This window comes from Protopterus annectens, chromosome 3.part1 (genome assembly GCF_019279795.1).
Source record: "Protopterus annectens isolate FY-2018-M chromosome 3.part1, PAN1.0, whole genome shotgun sequence".
Classification (NCBI taxonomy): Eukaryota; Metazoa; Chordata; order Ceratodontiformes; family Protopteridae; genus Protopterus; species Protopterus annectens.
In genome coordinates this window covers 1,060,257,812-1,060,276,941 of record NC_056732.1, presented here as the reverse complement: position 1 = coordinate 1,060,276,941, position 19,130 = coordinate 1,060,257,812, and the positions used below count along the sequence as shown (strand labels likewise).

Genomic DNA, 19,130 nt, shown 5'->3' with positions numbered 1-19,130 from the left:
CCTATCTATCACCAGAGACTCCTTGTTGGGTGGAGGGATAGAGGAAATTTCCACAGCTAGTTCCTTTTTTGTTGCTGCCGCTACAACCATGGCATCAACAGACAAACCTTTTGACCAGAATTGTTTATCTTCCGGGGCAGTGATAATTTTGTTAGATTTCCAGGGAATGGGTTCAGTGGTGTCAGGGGCCTTCCATGCCCACCAACAGATAACTCAATGAGCTCATCAGTGGGTGGAGTTACCCAGGAGGTAGATGGGTGGATACCAAAGCCTACAGGTACACTGACTCCTTAGACGAAGGACTGCCGGATTTCCAGTCACATCTCTGTTTTAATTCCTCCAGAGAATCGAAGTGCCTCTTCTTGCACATCTTCTTCTTAGGGGCTTCCTCATAGGGATGACCTGGAGAATTATCAGAAGAGGGTATTCCCTTTTGAGACTCCTGCGGTTTTGGTACTTGCTGTTCTTGTGGAGGCAATGGTTGAGACTCTGAATGTAGGCATGACAGGGTTGTGTGTTCCAGGTAGGAATGCTACAGTCATAGCTCTTCATAGCATCAAAAGCTCATCCACCCAGAGAAGGGAGGGACCCTGGATCCAAAATAGTGGGTCTGGGATCTGAAGTCAACTCCCACTCCAAATAGATCCCTCTCGAAGAAAAAGTCAGAGCCAAGCTGATCCGTGCTGAAGCTCTAAGGTGCAGTGAAGGCTCTGAAAACAAAGGAGTTGACTCTAGCCCCTCAGAACTGACAGGATAGATAGAGCCCCCAGAGGTCTCTGGTTCCGACTGAACTGAAGAGCTCAGATGGATAATCGGTTCTGAACATAATGATATCTTTGGTCCCAAACAGAAGGCACCAGGTAGCTCAGAACCATAGTCTCTAAGCCTTCAAGTGAAGTTAGAGGAGGAAGTAAAGAGGGAGTGGATGAAGAATGGATTCCTTGACCCATCCTGGAAGGAACTGAGGTGGATCCTGTCATAACTTGTGCACAAAGGATTTTTCTCACCAGTCTCTCCATATAGTCTTCGGTTAGACTTTTAGAGGAATGGGCTAACATCACAGATGGTGATTTAGGCCTCTCCAAGAACGGTGATGGGATCAATGCAGGGTGAATAGGCTGTTCTCAGAAGAAGAATTTTCATCGAATCCTGTAACTGCAGTGTCAGATCCGAGGATCTTGGCACAAAACATGCCTTTTTTCTTGTATCTTCAGAGCTGAAAGAGTCTGTTCTGACTAAGGACTAGATTCTGTTCTTGGGTCCTATAGATGAGTCGGAGCAGAGGTCTTTGACTTTTTTGAAGCAGGTTCCAGTGGAGAAGATGGAACCGAAGTTTTCGATTTTTTAGCTGTCGAAACTGAAGGAGACTGAACCGAAGCACTTCTCTTCTTGACCTTCTCTGAAAGTCTGGAGGAGGAAGAGGAAGAAGGGCTAGGAAGGTCAGAATTGCCCTTTAATTTTTCAGAAGTTCCAGATATAGCGTCACCAAAAGAAGGTGGAATTAAGCCTTTCAATATCAATTTATGTTTTCTCTCAACAAGAGCTCTGTGACTAAAGGAATGACAGATGGAACAGTCCTCTTGAATATGAAGGGGTCCCAAAAGTACATGCAAAGACAGTGTAAGTCATACAAAAACTGTAAAGAGACTACAGAAAGCAATAGGGACTTAGTTCAAAATGAAGTTGTTCAAAACAAATTCGCTAGAGAAGGGATAAGAAACGGATTAAAGACGATTTTAAGAGGTTTTCTTAAAGTTTTAAAGGAAATATCAAAAAATGTAACACTTATCTTGCTCAAGAGCACTGGAAACCACGTCCAACTCGCAAATTGCCAAACGAGATCTGAGATAACTAGGATAGGTGTACTGTAGATAAGGGATAAGCTCAAGAGTTTTTTTGGTTACCACGAGCTATAGTGGCAGCAGAGTCAGTTCCAAGGATTGGAACCAAACACACAGGTTGAGGACAGAATAAAAACTGAAAGCATCAGATCAAAACCCAAGATATTTACTGCCAACATTTCATAAAATGAGTGCACTGCCATAACATGCAATAGTATAAAGCAAAAGCAATATAAAAGTGATGATCACCTAGAAGGAGAAATTAATTTAACAAAAGAAATTATCATAACAGTCTATCATCTCTTACAGATTAATTTACACAGATTGGATTTTCAAAAATAATCATAAAAGGCTCTGACTTTCATACACTGAACTCCATTTACATTAATTTGAATCATTAAGAATGTTGGCTAGGTCAGAACGTAACAACTGTTGAACCAAATGGTGGACATGGAACAGTTTTTTGTGAGTGTGTGCACATGTGTGTGTCTCTCTGTATGTCGCATAAACCAACTACATTCAGACAGTACTATCTGCTAGGCGGCCGCGGTGGTGCAGCAGTTAGCATTGCCACTTCACAGCAAGAGGTTCTCCTGTTTGATCCTCGGCTGGGGTGCCTTCTGTGTGGAGTTTGCATGTCCTCCCTGTGGTCGCGTGGGTTTCTCCGGGTGTTCCAGTTTCCTCCCACATCCCAAAGACATGCTGTAGGTGGATTGGACACTCTAAATTGGCCCTAGGCGTGAGTGCATGTGTGTGTGTGTCTTCTGTGGAAGGTTGGGCTGGCAACTCGACACTGTAAAACTCCACTGTCAATCATGAGCAGACAGGTGATCCACTGTGGTGACCCCTAACCGGGAAAAGCCGAAAGAAGATTCAGATAGTACTATCTGCTGTGTTTCAGATCAGAATGCTGACAGTTCTGGTTCAATTTTTCCTACAAACAAAAAAATTAAAAAAGTACAGTTTTGTACCTACCATAAATGTAGATGTCCGATAGATATGCAACTGCAGTCATAACATATGGGTTGTCCTGCCTCAGGCAGCCCTCAGTCGGCCGGATTCCAAAGTCTGGGTCCGACGTCGGCTGATGTCGCATTTCTCTCCGACGTCAGAGCGGCTGGAGTACATAAGCATCAGCCGACGCCATTTTCTTCAGTGTTTCTTGCCCCAGATGCCAGGTGCCTTCCAAGGAAGGCTGTAATCAAATTGGAAGAGAAAAACAGGATTCCAGACAAATAAATAAGCAATAAACAGATACACCATAAAGTACAGTTTTGTACCTACCATAAATGTAGATGTCCGAACAGGATAGCATCTGCAGTCATAACAAATGGGTTGTCCTGTCGTCAGGCAGCCCTTCGGTCGGCCGGATTCCAAAGTCTGGGTCTGGCCTCGGCTGGTGTCGCACTTCACCCGACGTCATCTCTGCTGGTCTTCGGGTATAAAGGCATCAGCCGACGCCATTTTCCTCAGTGTTTCTTGCCCCAGATGCCAGTTGCCTTCTTGGAAAGCTAAATTTTGGGTAAATGCCAATGTTTCCAAAAAAAAAAAGGTAGGCAAACACAAAAAAAAAAAAAAAAAAAAAGCATGTATGTACATATATACAAACAAATACACCATAAGAGATCCCCCCCAGCTAGCTATTAGGAGGGTAAATACCCTAGGAATACCACAGAGGGGAAGGAGGGTGGGTAATCCTGACTGCAGATGCTATCCTGTTCGGACATCTACATTTATGGTAGGTACAAAACTGTACTATGTCCTTCAAGGATGCATCTGCAGTCATAACAAATGGGTAGAATACCATAGCCAAACTAGTGGAGGAGGAAGAAGAATTATGGTGTAGTTAGGATCCCTTGCAATACAGCAGTGGCAAAACCTGCTCGGGATCTAGAGTATAGAGGTAAGTTATAATGCTTGGCAAATGTATGCACGGAGGTCCAAGTAGCCGCCTCAATGTCCTTGGTTGCCACCGTAAGAAAGCTGTGGTAGTGGCTGTAGCCCTTGTAGAGTGAGGTCTTATGTTCTGTGGAATTGGTTTTCCATGGTAGGAGTAACAGAATCTTATGCAATTTCCTATCCATTTGGAGATTGTCTGTTTGGAAATTGCTTTTCCTTCCTTCCTGTTGCATAGGCTACTAAAAGCTGGTCAGTTTTTCTGTTACCTTTGGTTCTGTCCAGGTAGTAGCTATCTATGTACATCCAAGGTATGCAGCAGTCTTTCCCCCCTGTTCTGTGGATTGGGAAAGAAGGTAGGTAGGTGGATTGTCTGGTTTAGGGACACTCTGGATACCACCTTAGGCATAAATGTAGGATTAGTTCTCATGGACACTCTATCTTGATGGAAGATTAGGAAGGGTTGTACTGCCATTAAGGCCTGTAGTTCAAACCCTTCTTGCTGAAGTAATTGCCAGTAGGAAAGCAGTTTTCCATGAAAGGTGTTGAAGACCTGCTGTTGCTGCTGGTTCAAATGGAGGGAGTGTCAATTTTTCTAGCACAAAGTTCAAGTCCCATGCTGGTAATGGTGGTTTCCTAGGAGGTTTTACATTCTTGATTCCTCTGAGGAACTGCCTGAGTAGAGGATGTGAGAAGACAGGGGATCAAGCTGTATTCTGCAGAAATAGCTGATGCATGTATCTTGATGGAGGAATAGGACAGGCCTGTATGGAGAAGCTCTGCCAAGTACTCCAGGATGTTAGCAATATCTATCTTTGACACATCTTTTCCTCTTTCAGTACTCCAAATGACAAACCTTTTCCATTTTCCTGCATAGTTCCTTCTTGTTGAAGGTCTGCGGGCTTCAAGGATAATGTCTTTAACCCTTTGGGATAAATCTGAGTTAGTTGCTGTTATGTGATGTTCCAGGCAGTCAGTTGCAGAGTTTTTAGGTTTGGATGCATGATGTTGTAGTTGTTCTGAGTTAACATCAAAGGCATCAGGGGTAGTGTCCACGTTCTCCCCCGAGACATGCTCCTTAGCAATGGATACCAGTGTTGTCTTGGCCAATCTGGAGCTATCAGAATTATCCTTGGACGTTCCTCTTTGATTTTCAGTAGTACCTTGTGCATCAAAGGAAGAGGTGGGAATGCATATGCTGTCAGGCCTTTCCAACTGAAGGATAGAGAGTCCACCTTCCATGCAAGTGGGTGGTATGTCCTTGTGCAGAATTTTTTGAGCTGGTGATTGAGTGGGGATGCGAATAGGTCTATTTGTGGCATTCCCCATTTCTTTATGATGGCCTTGAAGATGTCCGGGTGTAGCATCCATTCGTGAGCATCGGAGGTAGTTCTGCTTAACATGTCTGCTAGGGTGTTTTCTTTTCCCGTACAAATATTGCCTGTAACTGGATGTTGTAGCTCAGAGCCATATTCCAAAGGTCCAGAGTCATTCTGCATAGAGGGTATGAATGAGTGCCTCCCTGTTTGTTGATGTACCACATGACTGTGGTGTTGTCTGTCCTTATCATTAAATGGCCTTCTTTGAGAAATGGTCTGAAATTCTGGATTGCTAGTTTTACTGCCAGCATTTCTTTTTGATTTATGTGCAGGTGCAGCTGGTCTGGAGTCCATAATCCTTGTATGCATTTGTCCAGCATGTGTGCCCCCAGCCTAGGTCTGAGGCGTCCGTTGTGATGGTTTGGCTTGCTTGAAAGTTGTGGAAGGGCAAGCCTGGGTTTGACTGGCATGCTTGAGCCCACCATAGGAACTCTTGTTTCAGGCATGGGATTAGTGGGATTTCGGTTTCTAAGCTGTGCCTGTGTTGAGACCATAAATTCTTTAGGTACCACTGTAGCTTCCTCATATGCAGTCTGGCATGGGGAACCAGGATTATGCATGATGCCATGAAGCCCAAGGCCTGCAGTACTTTTCTTGCTGTTAGTTTGTTCTGCTTTGTTAATGCCAAGAAGTAAAGAGGAGTTGTTCTTGTTTTTCTGCAGTTAGGAATGCCATCTGTTTTACTGTGTCCAATTCCGCACCCAAGAATGTTCTTGTTTGGGATGGTATCAGTCTTGACTTTTTTAAATTGACTGTGTATCCCAGGGCTTGTAGTAAGCAAATGACTCTTTGTAAGTCTTTTGTCAGCTTGCTTTTGTTGTCCGCTTGTATCAGGCAGTCGTCCAGGTATGGATAAATTTGGATTCCTTGTAGCCTGCAATGAGCGATTACTGATGCCAGGCATTTTGTGAATACTCTGGGCGCAGTAGATAAGCCAAAGGGCAATGCTGAGAATTGATAATGCTCTGATCCTGCAAGAAATCTGAGGTATCTTCTGCAATTTGGTCGTATGGGGACATGCAGGTATGCCTCCTTGAGATCTAGAGTTACCAGCCAACACTCCTTGCCCAGCATGGGAAGAAGTTGCTGTAGGGTCAGCAATTTGAATTTTGGGACAACGATGAATGTATTTAAGACGGACAGATCGAGAATAGGTCTCCAATTTTTCTCTTTTCTTGGTACTAGGAAGAGTCTGGGGTAGAATCCTTCGCCCTGTTCCGTTAGTGGTACTCTTTCCACAGCTCTCATCTTTGTTAATTGAGCTATCTGCTTTAGAGCTTCTGTTTTTTGATTTGGGGGTAGGTTTGGCATTCCTCTTTTTACTGGTAAGGTGTGGAAGTGAAACCTGTAGCCTTGGTCTATGGTCTGCAAAATCCACTTGTCTTTTGTGATATAGTGCCAATTTTTTGAAAATAAGGCTAACTTTCCACCTAAAGGTGCTGCTATTTGTCCCCTGGTAGGCGGTGTCAGAGCCAAGTCACTGTGATTGTCCTGTTGCAGTGGCAGTGGTTGTGTCTGTGCCTCGCTGGTTATTGCCTTGCCACTGGCGTCCTCTGTAGGCACCTCCTCTGGATTGATTTCTGCCTCTGGAACACATATTCCTGCCTCTCTGAGATTTTGAGGAGTCTGGAAAGGACCAATTTTTGGAAGGCCAGTTCCTGCTAAACCTTGGGGGCTGAACCTGTAAGAAATCCTTAACTGTTTGTACAGATTTTGCCTTCTCTTCCATTTTCTTCATTACTTGCTGAGCAGGAGTACCAAATAGACTGGCCTTATCCATAGGAGCATCTAACAGCTTTGCTTTAACATGATCCGGCAAGACCTGTTCTTTCAACCATGCATGCCTTCTTATAACTGTGCCAGTCATGGCTGATCTAAATGAAGCCTCCAGTGCATCATAGCCACATTTTAAAGAATGGTCACTAACCTGCTGAATGTTATTCACCATTTCTAAAACATATTTCTTATCTAAGGAGTCATCAGAGGACAGTTTCTTAGTTAACTGATCAAGCATAAACTCTTGGTATTGGATCATATGAAACTGACAGTTCAAAGCTCTAGCTGAGAGAGTAGCGGAGGTGTAAACTTTTTTCCCCCCATCTCTCTAAGGACCTGGATTCCCTTTCAGAAGGGAGAGGGTTTTTTGCTGAGGTCGAAGCTACGGCCTTAGGCCCCTGGGAGATAGTCTCAGGATCTGCAAGTGGGGCCTTGTATAGGTGGTGATGAGTGTCTGGTACCCTGTAAAACCTATCTGGTTTGGCAGGGGCTGGAGGTAAAGTATCAGGAGCAGTGCAAACATCATTAAATGCATCATCCACAACAGGCAGAACTGGAGGTATAGCTAAGGGCCTATGTTGTGGTAAGTGTAGAAAGGTCCTAAGCCTTTTTTTTGAATCTGAGAAATCTTGTCCCTGCCATTGGAATTGTTCTCTCATGGCATGTAAGGTTTCCCCAAAGGAAAATTCCTCTGGTGGAGAGGCAGATGGAATAGATTCTTCAGCATCGGAATCTTCATAAGTAGAAAAAGGAGCCTCTGGATGGTCTGTAATGTCTGAGTCATCCAGAATCATCAGAGGACACTGGCTCTGGGGGCTCTGCTCTAGGTCTCTTTTCTGGAGGCTGAGAGGCCCTGTCTGGGTGAGACTGGGATCCCCTAATTAAAGAGATGAGATCCTCTGCCAGAGTAAGCATTTGTGAACTGGAACTGGGCCTGTGTGAGGGGGGCTTAACAGGCACTGATTTAGCAGTTTTGGCTGCTTTAGCCCTGGCAAAGGCCTTAATAGACATGGCTGCAGGAGGCCTAGCAGCACCACGTGCTGGGGTAGAGACATCCAAAGGGATGGTGTCTGATAATTCAATAGGAACCACATTAGAAGGCAAAACTTCAGAGGCCGATTCAACTAGGGTAGCAGGAGCCTCGGTAGTAGTCATGGATTCGCTGAAGATTGACCCGCTTGCTCGGTTTCGCCAAAACCGAGACACTCGTTTGCTTAACCGTGGTTTCGCCGAAACCACGGACCGCGAGTGTCGGTCTTTCTTTCGTTTTAACAATTTGAGTAGTCGGAGGATCCAACGGCATAATGTACGCAAAATCTGAGCCAAAAACTGTTCAGCAAACTCCGACCGACGCCTAAGCGCCGTCGGTTGAAGGAAGCACAGGCTAAACAGGCTGCTACGCCGTGGTCTGGGCCTAAACAAGGTAAGCAGTAAGAGTGGAAATCTTTATGAGGTATTTGTTTCCCACAAGTTAAACAGTTATTTACTTTTTCTGACATCGGCTGAGGCAAGAAAGAGTCCCCAACGGGTACTTAGCTTTAGAAGTCTTCAAGTAGTATTCGGTAGTAGGAATCTCTGGATCTGACCGACCGGCACTTGCGAACAGCTTCTGCTTCGGCCACGCCGCAAGAAAGACTGAGGAAAATGGCCGGCTGATGCCTTTATACCAAGACCAGCAGAGATGACGTTGGGTGAAGTGCGACACCAGCCGAGGCCAGACCCAGACTTTGGAATGCCGATCAAGGGCTGCCTGACGACAGGACAACCCATTTGTTATGACTGCAGATGCATCCTTGAAGGACATCAGATATCCCCAGCTAAGAGAAACAGGGATAGGAGTGGACCCTAGGCATAGAGGGGTATGGAGGGAGGGAAAATCTGACTGCAGTTGCATATCTATCGGACATCTACATTTATGGTAGGTACAAAACTGTACTATGTCCTTCAAGAATACAACTGCAGTCATAACATATGGGTAGAATACCATAGCTTAGCTGGGGGAGGAGGAATGCTCTAGGAAAAGGATGGTGAGACAATCAAACCCTGCAGGACTGCCGAAGCAAAGCCTGCTCTGGATCTGGAGTATAGAGGGAGATTGTAGTGTTTGGAGAATGTATGCACGGAGCTCCATGTAGCAGCTTCTAGAATGTCCTTTGTAGGCACCCCTCTTAAGAATGCTGTAGAGGTGGCTGTAGCTCTGGTGGAATGTGGTCTGACATTGGCTGGAACAGTCTTCCCATGAAAGGAATAACAGAATCTGATGCAATGTCCAATCCATTTTGAAATAGTCTGTTTTGAAATTGCTTTTACTTGGACTGCAGGGGCGTAAGCTACAAAAAGTTGTTCAGACTTCCGACTGGTCTTGGTTCTGTCCAGGTAGTATTGAAGTTGCCTGTGAATGTCCAAGGTATGCAACAGTCTTTCCCCCTTGTTCTCAGGATTGGGGAAGAAAGCAGGCAGATGAATAGCTTGATTTAAAGAAACCCTAGATACCACCTTTGGCATAAAAGTAGGGTTGGTCCTTAATGAGACCCTGTCTCTGTGAAAGATTATGAACGGTGTTATTGCCATTAGGGCCTGTAGTTCCGAAACCCTTCTTGCTGAGGTAATTGCCAACAGGAAAGCTGTCTTCCATGAGAGAAATTGTAAGTCAACTGAAGCTGCTGGCTCAAATGGAGGTAGAGTCAGTTTTTCTAGGACAAAGTTGAGGTCCCAGGCTGGCACTGGAGCCTTTCTAGGTGGCTTAATGTTCTTGATTCCCCTGAGGAATTGCCTTAGCAAAGGATGTGAGAAGACAGGCGGATCAGTGTTATACCTAGCTGAAATAGCTGAAGCATGTATCTTTATGGAAGAATATGAGAGTCCATTCTGCAGCATATCTGCCAAATATTCCAGGATGAGTGGGATATTCAATAATGATGCATCATGTCCCTTGTTGGTATTCCAAATGCTGAATCTCTTCCATTTTGCTAAGTAAACCTTTCTGGTGGATGGTCTTCGAGCCTCTGTTAATATCCGCTGAGCTTCCTTGGAGAGAGATAGATTGAGGTTATTCATGGGATCTCCCAGGCTGTTAGCTGTAGTGTCTGAAGGTTTGGATGCACTGTTTTGAAGTTGTGTTGAGTCAAAAGTAGGGGCCATTGGGGAAGGGCCCACTTCTTGGTGTGACATATGCTCCGTAGTAGTGGATACCAGTGTTGTCTTGGCCAGTCTGGAGCTATTAGGATCCCCTTGGGTCTCTGCTTTGATCTTTAGTAATACTGAGGTCATCAGTGGCAGAGGTGGGAATGCATAGATTTTTAGGAAGTTCCAGTTGAATGAGAGAGCATCTGTTTTCCAGGCTTGTGGATGGTATGTCCTTGAGCAGAATTTTTGTAGATGATGGTTGAGGTGAGAGGCAAATAGGTCTACTTCTGGCCTGCCCCATGTCGAAGTGAGTTGTGTGAAGATCTTCGGATGTAACCTCCACTCGTGTGGATCTGTGAAATTCCTGCTTAGGCTGTCCGCCAGCACATTATCTTTGCCTGGAACAAACTGGGATTGTAACTGTATGTTTAGGCTCAGTGATTTTTCCCAAAGATTCATTGTCAGTCTGCAAAGGGGGTAAGAATGGGTGCCCCATTGCTTGTTTATATACCACATCACAGTGGTGTTGTCTGTCCGTATCAGTAAATGGCCTTGCTGAAGTTGTTGTCGAAAGGCCCCGATGGCATGCATTACTGCTAGCATTTCCTTTTGGTTTATATGCAGATGTGTTTCCTTTGGAGGCCATTGTCCTTGTATACATCTGCCTTCCATGTGCGCCCCCCATCCAAGGTCTGAGGCGTCTGTGGTCATAGTCTGTGTTATCTGTGGTTTTTTGAATGACATACCTGTGTTTGCCTGGCTTACCGAGGCCCACCATAGGAATTCCTTTTGTAGGCATGGAATGATGGGTATGGTTGTCTCTAAGTTGTTGCTGTGCTGAGACCATAGGCTTTTTAGGTACCATTGAAGCTTTCTCATGTGTAGTCTTGCTAATGGAACCAGGAGAATGCAGGATGCCATGTAACCCAGGGCCTGTAGGAATCTCCTTGCAGTCATCTGGGTGAGTTTTGCCAAACCTTTGAAATAATGAGTTAACTTCTCTTGCTTGTCTTCTGTCAGGTAAGCCATTTGAGAGGCTGTGTCTAATTTGGCTCCTAAGAAGGTTATTTGCTGGGATGGTTGAAGTCTTGACTTTTGGAAGTTGACTGTGTATCCCAGAGCCAGAAGTAATCGTATGACATAGTTCAAGTTTTTTGTCAACATCAATTTTTCATACGCTTGTATGAGGCAGCATTTTGTGAATACTCTGGGCGCAGTAGATAAGCCAAATGGCAATGCTGAGAATTGATAATGCTCTGGCCCTGCAAGAAATCTGAGGTATCTTCTGCAACTGTGTCTGATAGGGACATGCAGGTATGCCTCCTTGAGGTCCAGAGTAATCAGCCAAGACCCCTTGCCCAGCATGGGAAGGAGTTGCTGTAGAGTCAGCATTTTGAACTTTGGTACTATGAGAAAGGTGTTTAATGCGGACAAATCCAGTATTGGTCTCCATTGAGTTTTTTTTCTTGGAACAAGGAACAGTCTTGAGTAAAACTCCTGGCCTTGTTCTTGTTGTGGAACTCTTTCTATTGCTTTTATCCGAGCCAGCAGAGAAATTTGCTTGATAGTCTCTGCCCTCTGGTTTTGTGGTAGGTTTGGCATGCCTTGTTTTCTTGGTAAGGTATGAAAATGGAACCTGTAACCTTGGTCTATAATGTCCAAAATCCATTTGTCCTTTGTCAATCTGTGCCAATTTTCTGAAAACAGAGATAATTTTCCGCCTAAGGGAGCTTCTATTTGTTCCTTGGTAGGCGGAAGTAGAGGAAAGTCATTGAGATTGTGGCTGTGGGGCAAGGGAAACCCCTGTGTCACTTCTTTGGTTTGCTGGCTGCCATTGTCGTCCCCTGTAAGGACCTCTGTATTGTCCTCTTCCTCGGCCACGTCTGTTTTTACCCCTTTGAAATTTTTCAGGATTAGGAAAGGACCCGTTTTTTGAAGGCCAATTCCTACTGAATCTGGGGGGCTGAACCTGGAGGAAATCTTTAACCGTCTGAACTGATTTTGCTTTTTCCTCGATGGACTTTAACACATCTTTAGCAGTAGCACCAAAAAGCTTGTTCTTTTCCAAGGGTGCATCCAGAAGTTTTGCCTTAACATGATCTGGTAGAGGTTGTTCTTTTAACCATGCATGTCTGCGAATAACTGCCCCTGTCATAGCTGCCCTACATGAAGCTTCCAGTGCATCATATCCACACTGCAGGAAGTGATTGCTGACTTGCTGAGAATTATGTACAGCTTCCTGCAAGGACTTCCTGTCTAAAGGATCAGGAGAGGCCAATGTTTTCTGTAAATCTTCTAACAGGAAATCCTGATATTGTAACATATGAAAAAGGCAATTCAAAGCTCTCATAGATAAAGTAGTGGAGGTGTAGACCTTTTTCCCCCATCTCTCTAATGACCTAGCTTTCCTGTTGGAAGGCAAGGGATTTTTAGGGGTGGAAGCTGAAACACCTTTAGGTCCCTGAGAAATAGTTTCCAAATCAACAGTATGGGCCCTGAATAAATGGGAATGTGTTTCTGGGACCCTGTAATACCTGTCTGGCTTGGCTGGTGCAGGAGGAAGAGAATCAGGGGTAACACTGGAGTCAGAATATAAATCATCCAAAACATCAAGCACAGGAGGAATAGCTAAGGGCCTGTGCTGGGGCTTTTTAAGGAAGGTTCGAAGGCGCTTTCTGGAATCAGAATATTCCTGGCCCTGCCACTTGAAATGTTCCCTCATGGTATGCATAACTTCCCCAAAAGAAATATCCTCAGGAGGGGAGGCCGAGGGGATGGAATCCTCTGCATCCAAGTCCTCATAGGCCTGGAAGAGCTCTTTCTGGCCATCGGAGTGGACAGAGTCCTCAAAATCTTCATCTGAAGGGATAGGGTCAGAGGGTTCAACCCGGGGCCTCTTATCAGGAGGAGGCTGGGATCCTCTCTCAGGATGGGCCTGTGAACCTCTAATCATAGAAATTAAGTCTGCGGCCATAGTCATGATTTGTGTCTCTGGAGTAGGCTGAGGTAAGGCTTTAGCAGTAAGATGCTTGGTCTTGCTGGCTGCCTTAGCCTGAGTGTAGGCCTTAATAGACATGGCCATAGGAGGCCTGGCAGCTCCACGTGCAGGAGTGACAATATCCACAGCAATGGTCTCTGGCATTTCCTCGGTTTCAGTATCCGGAGGAAAATCTATAACTGGCGTCGGAGTGGTATCCGGAATCGGAGTCGTCGGTAATGCGGTGTCTTCGGTTCGGAGCGGTGGAATAACCGTCTCAGGGGGAGCCGGAGCACTCGCGGTAGGTTTTTGCGTGGAGTCGGAGGTAGACGCGGGCCGAGGATGTCTGTCCCGGTCTTTCCGTTTCTTGGGAGTTTGCGATGTCGGAAGTTCCGACGGCATTGTATAAGCAAATTTTTCGCTGAAAAAATCTTCAGCGAACTCCGCCCAGCGCCTGAGAGTGCGCTTATTGAAGCGAGCACAGGCCAAGACGTCGTGGTCTGGGCCAAGGCAAGGAAGACAGTAAGAGTGGAAATCCTTATGAGGTATTTGTTTACCACAAGAAAGACAATTGTTAACTTTTTCAGTAATTTCTGTCATCGGCTGAGGCAAGAAAAGGTCCCCAATGGGGTACTTAGCTTTTTTGATGACTTCGGAATCGAAGAATACAGGAGCTGACCGACCGGCACTTGCAAACTGCTTCTGCTTCGGGCACCGCGCGGCAAGAAAGACTGAAGAAAATGGCGTCGGCTGATGCTTATGTACTCCAGCCACTCTGACGTCGGAGAGAAATGCGACATCAGCCGACGTCGGACCCAGACTTTGGAATCCGGCCGACCGAGGTCTGCCTGAGGCAGGACAACCCATATGTTATGACTGCAGTTGCATTCTTGAAGGACATCAACCAAAGATATTTATTTTCACTTTACACAATGAGCTGGACTGCTGCACTGTATAGTAATGCAATGCATAATCATCATAGAAATATAATTTCTTATCACTTAGCAGTAAAATCCAATACCATTTTATTTATAAATTAATCAGTATTTTTCAAACATCTAATAAACATCTCACCTGCTTTACCAGAGTCACTGTTCCAGCTGTCATAGCAACTACAGAGGCAACAGCCGCATCATGGTTATTGGAGTCCACTTCAATGATCTGTTGAAGAATGTTTACGGCAGTGGAATCAAGCCTTTCACCTAATGCGAGAAACAGAGACTGTAATTATCCATGTAAGCACAATCTGAGAATCCCCAAAAGCACAGTAAATTAATTGTCTGGTTTGACTTCGAACAAAGTGCACTTTAAGACATCAGGAGTAGAAATCTTCAATAAATTATTTACATTTACATTTTATGTAAGTGGCTGAACCCAAACACTAAAACATAATAAAAAGAATTTTGACACTAAGAAAACAAACAATGAGAACGTCATTTACTACAGCAAATACAGATACAAAATCATTTAATTATTATCACCAATACCTGTATCTCAAATTTAAACATACTATTCTAGATGGATTACATTTTAGAAACCTCTAAAGAAGATTTTAGACTCGCTCTGCAAAATATAGGCAGGACATCAGTTGCACATGACAGGTGCAAGGTAGGAAAGGCTGCCTACCAAAAGTCACAAACTACCATCATGGGATCCACTAGAAGTACCTCCCTGGCAGAATGGAGCAGACAGCAGAACTATAGACAATTAATGGCTCCTTTATTTGGAAATGACTTAGGCCATGCTATTATACATCTTAGACTGTGGCTACTTGTGCACATACTGTTAAACCTGGAGCAAATAACATACAGCCACTTGCTTCATCTGGGCTGCCCCTGAATAAGCAAATGTAATTAGCGTGCCTCACACACTTAACAAAACTATTACTCCCCTCTGTGCTGGTCAGGGAGATCTGGATAATCATTTTTGGGTTAAGTTTTGTAACTGGGGGGAGATGATAGCGTCCAGCATCCTTTTAGTGGGCTAAAACAAAAGACTAAGGGCATTCTGACATTTCATTCTGTATTAACCTGCACTGTGAATGATAGTTTGGGTACAACTGTTTTAAACTGAGTGAAGGTGATGGTCTCTCATAAGCTTATATTTAAAAATGGAGCATTCAGTAAGGTTACTTACTAGATACAACTGCTACATGATAAATTAAATCACATGGAAATAACATGACTGTCAAATACTTGTGCAGTATATAAAATGAGAAAAACAGAACAAATCAGTACTCTTGGCATCTGCTATTTTGCTAAAATTTACCAAAAGCAATAAAAGACAAATGCTTTTGGCTTAATATCCATTAATAACAATGAACAAGAGTGAAATGTTCACAGGATTTGTTTATTTTCACTTTGTTAACTTTAATTAAAACAGTGTGTATTTTGATTGTAGATTTGCTTTTATTTCGTTTTAATACTAAAAGCTGGCACATAGGCAATTTCAGTATTTTTTTCCTTAGTCCAGTGGAAATCTTAAAACTTTATGCTATCCCATGAGGAAGATATGCTGAAATGTGCTACTACACTGCTATCTTGGACTTCCAAGATGGATGCACATTGAGTAACTTCTTAATTCTGGCTCTCCCAGTGTGAAAACAGAAACTTAGCTGACAAAGCCACTGGACCTGGATTTTTGAGTAAATTTCATTAACTAACTAGAACCTGCGGTAGCGTTGTCACATCACAGTTAGACGTTGCCCGTTCGATTCTCAGTTAGAGCGTCATCTGTGTAGCGACATGCATGAATGGGCGTTAGGCCCGGCAAGCCAGTACGTAAAAATCTTCTGCCAATCATTAGCAGACCGTAGTTCTGCTGTCGCGACCCCTAACCGGGAAAAGCCGAAAGATGCAAACAAACTAGTAAGTGTACTGCCTAGATGCCAGGAAAAAAGAAATACAGAGGACCTGCAGGAAAATCAACTACAATGATGAAAAAACACGACTGTGAAAAGTACTATAGCTGTTCGGCAAAAAGAAGTGCAAGCTCCAGACACAACTTCCAGTAACCATGAGGAAAGTATAAAGCAATTGCACATAGACCTGATTAAAATAATTGAAACACTGATGGAGTATATCAACTCAAACTATAAAAGGCTGGAAAAACTGATAGAAGCTTTAAACAAGTACTCAGATGAGAGGATAAAACTGCAAAATGCAGAGGTTGAAATGAAGAAAAGGCTGGCTGAATACGAGACTGCACATTATGAGATGTTTCAAAAAATTAGAGGACAGAGCATGTAGACAAAACCTGAGATTTTCTGCTGTACTTGAAAAGCTGGAAGGAACAGACTGTTTTAATTTCATGACAGCACAAATAACCAACTGGACTGGTATTCCACACCAGGAACTGTTAATCAAAAGGGCACATTGTGTGTATGTTCCAAATCTGGCTAGGAGAAAACAACCTAGACCTTTAAAAGTAAAAAATGCAATATTACCAGCAGAAGCAGTTGATTCTGACAAAACTATGGCAGAAGAATAAAGTCCTAAGAGTGGGAGACAGCAGAGTGTTTGCAGACAATGACTACTCACTGTACACCAGGCAGAAGAGGAATAAATGTATTCCATTACATAGGGAATATTGAAAAGCAGGCCTGAGATTCAAAGAGCTGTACCCAGCTATCTTCAAAATATTTTTCCCTGCAAGAACAAAATACATTTTGTTGAAGTACATGCTAAGGAAAAAATACAAAAGTTTGTCCAACAAAAAGTGAGCTGTGAAACAGAAGGAGATTCTGCTTCTTGTTCTTCTGGTAATAAAGACCATAGAGAAACTGTGCCAGTGAAACCTTTCTCAGTGTTTCAATGGAAATGCTTGATAGAGGGGGAAAAGCACAGGAGCTCACTAGAAAAATTGAGAATACACTGGACATGAAGCAGAAACAGGGCTTGAGAGATGGAGAGGAACAGGAATAGAACAAGAAAATCTGGAAAATTTTGACTTTCTTGAACGTTGCTAAACTTGTAGGGGACTCTAAAGCATATGCCCTAGTTCATGTCATTAACATTTGTAGACTAAAATAAGCAACTTGGAAACTGACAAATATGGGAATACAATGCAGTAATTATATTTGTGAAACAGGACAGAGCAAGAAAATCTTGAAATATTGGACTTGTTTGGACTTTGTTAAACCTGTAGGGGACTCTAAGGCATATGCCCTACTTCATGTCATTAATGTTTGGAAAAATACTCAGGAGAAGGGAAGAGGAGGGAGAGAGTTAATAGTAAGTAAAACAAATATTTTTCTTAACAGTAGTACTTAAGTGGTGCATGATTTTTTCGGTATGTTATAAAGTAATTTTTTTTCAGTTATTTTAAGTGCAATGGGGATACTAATGAAAATTGGTGCTTCTGTTTATTCTTTTTGTTTCTTTCTACCTTCTTTTCTCTTTCTCCTTGTTCAGTTTTAAGAAATGTAGGCACTACAACGTAACAAAGAAAAGGATCTTGTTAAAAGAACATGACAAAAGAAAAAATTGTGTGCGTTTTCTCTTTCTTTCACTGGGAAAGACTGGGTTAAGGCCATTAGCTTTATAAAGTAACACATTTTAACAGAAACCATAGGTTCATAGGTCTGTACTAGGCTAATGGCCCTGGGGTCCTTACAAGCCTAGCCATAGGATTACCCTGGCATCATGCCAACCAACCTTAATTCTCAGCGTCTCTGTCAAGTACAGCCATTGGAGTTACCCCTGGAGTGAACTTTCAATTTCCCATCCATTCATCAATATTTCTCTTGAAGAGGGTTAGCGAGGTTCTCTACTTGACATGTATGGGAAGTCTATTCCATAGCACGGGCAATCTCTTGGTTATGAACCTGTCCCTCCAGTACATTCTATTGATTGTGGTAATGAGGTTAAGGTCTCTGGAGTGTGTGGTGCGGAGGGACTGGGATTTCTTTTGATCTAACATTTCTAACAGAGCTGGGTCAGACATGGCTTTGTAAGTCAAGCAGAGATCGCCTCCAAGTGGGAGATATGAGACAGAGAATAGTTGGAGTTTTTTGAGTCTGTCCATATAGGACAAGTGTTTAAGGCATAGGATCCTCTTTGTGAGGTACTTTTGCAGCCTCTCCAGTTGTTGCAGGTGTCTAGTGAGGTACATGCTAAATGGGGCATTGTACTCGATGATTGGTGTAATGAGGGAAGAGTAGAGGGAGACAATGACCTCTTTCTTCCTTGATGTAAAACCCTTAGTAATGAGATGCGCCACATAGAAGGACTTTCTGACCACAGTGGCAATGTGGTGATCAAAATAGTCTTGTATCTGGTTCTCATGTCACTAGCAGAAAATCTGATAAAGAGAAATTGCTTGGAGAAAATGTTTTTTTTTGAAAGCATTCAAACATTTTCCTAGCTGGGAGAGCTATAAAGGTAAGGTAAAACCAGAGAGCACTTAATAGAATCACAGGCTCTACCATGTATCTTAGCATGGATAATCTTTCTTTTTGTTTAGCTCGAGTCTGTGTGTGTGTGGCTGTCAGTTTGGAACTTTTGTTCTTAGTAAGGTGGTAAAACTTCAATATTTGAGGATGTACATAGATTTGTGTGTTATTGAGTTAGTAGGCTCTAGGGGTATTGGGTGCATTTGTGTGTTTTTATTTGAGGGTTCTCAATAAAAGAAAAAAGTTCTGCAAGGTGTGACATATGCTGAAATGGAGATAAGAAACAGTTGTATAAAAGATTAACCTGCCAAACAGTGCATGTACATAACACAAAAGCTGGAGCTAGACATTTAACAAAAAGCTGTTATACATAAAATGTGGGAATAAAATTAAAGTGGAATTTAAAAACAGGGTGGAAATAAAAGAAAAGGAGATATGGTTAAGAAGCAACAAGAATTATTTAGAGGTACTGACAAATATTAAAGTACTGCAAAATAGGGGGAATCTCACAGAACAAGAAGAGGAGCAACTTCAGAATGCTAAACAGAAAATAAGGGATTACCTCAATAATATACATGAGTTTAGAAATATTGTTGTTAAGCAACTGTTTTTTGATAACAACAACACTTTTAGCATAACAACTCAAGTAACAGAAAGTAGAAAGGGCTGTTACCAATCTTAGGGAGCCTGTAACAGGAAGATAACAAGGGATCCTGCAGAAGTATTAGAAATATTTCAGAAAT

At 43.2% G+C, this 19,130-nt stretch overlaps 1 protein-coding gene across 1 annotated transcript in view; it reads right to left on the bottom strand.

The window, feature by feature from the left end:
• Positions 1-19,130, bottom strand: part of ZFAT (zinc finger and AT-hook domain containing) — a 1,471,085-nt gene that overhangs the window by 226,692 nt on the left and 1,225,263 nt on the right. The window contains exon 15 of the mRNA XM_044067201.1: positions 14,070-14,197. Within this exon, the coding sequence (XP_043923136.1) occupies positions 14,070-14,197 (128 nt within the window). The remainder of the gene's footprint in view (positions 1-14,069; positions 14,198-19,130) is intronic.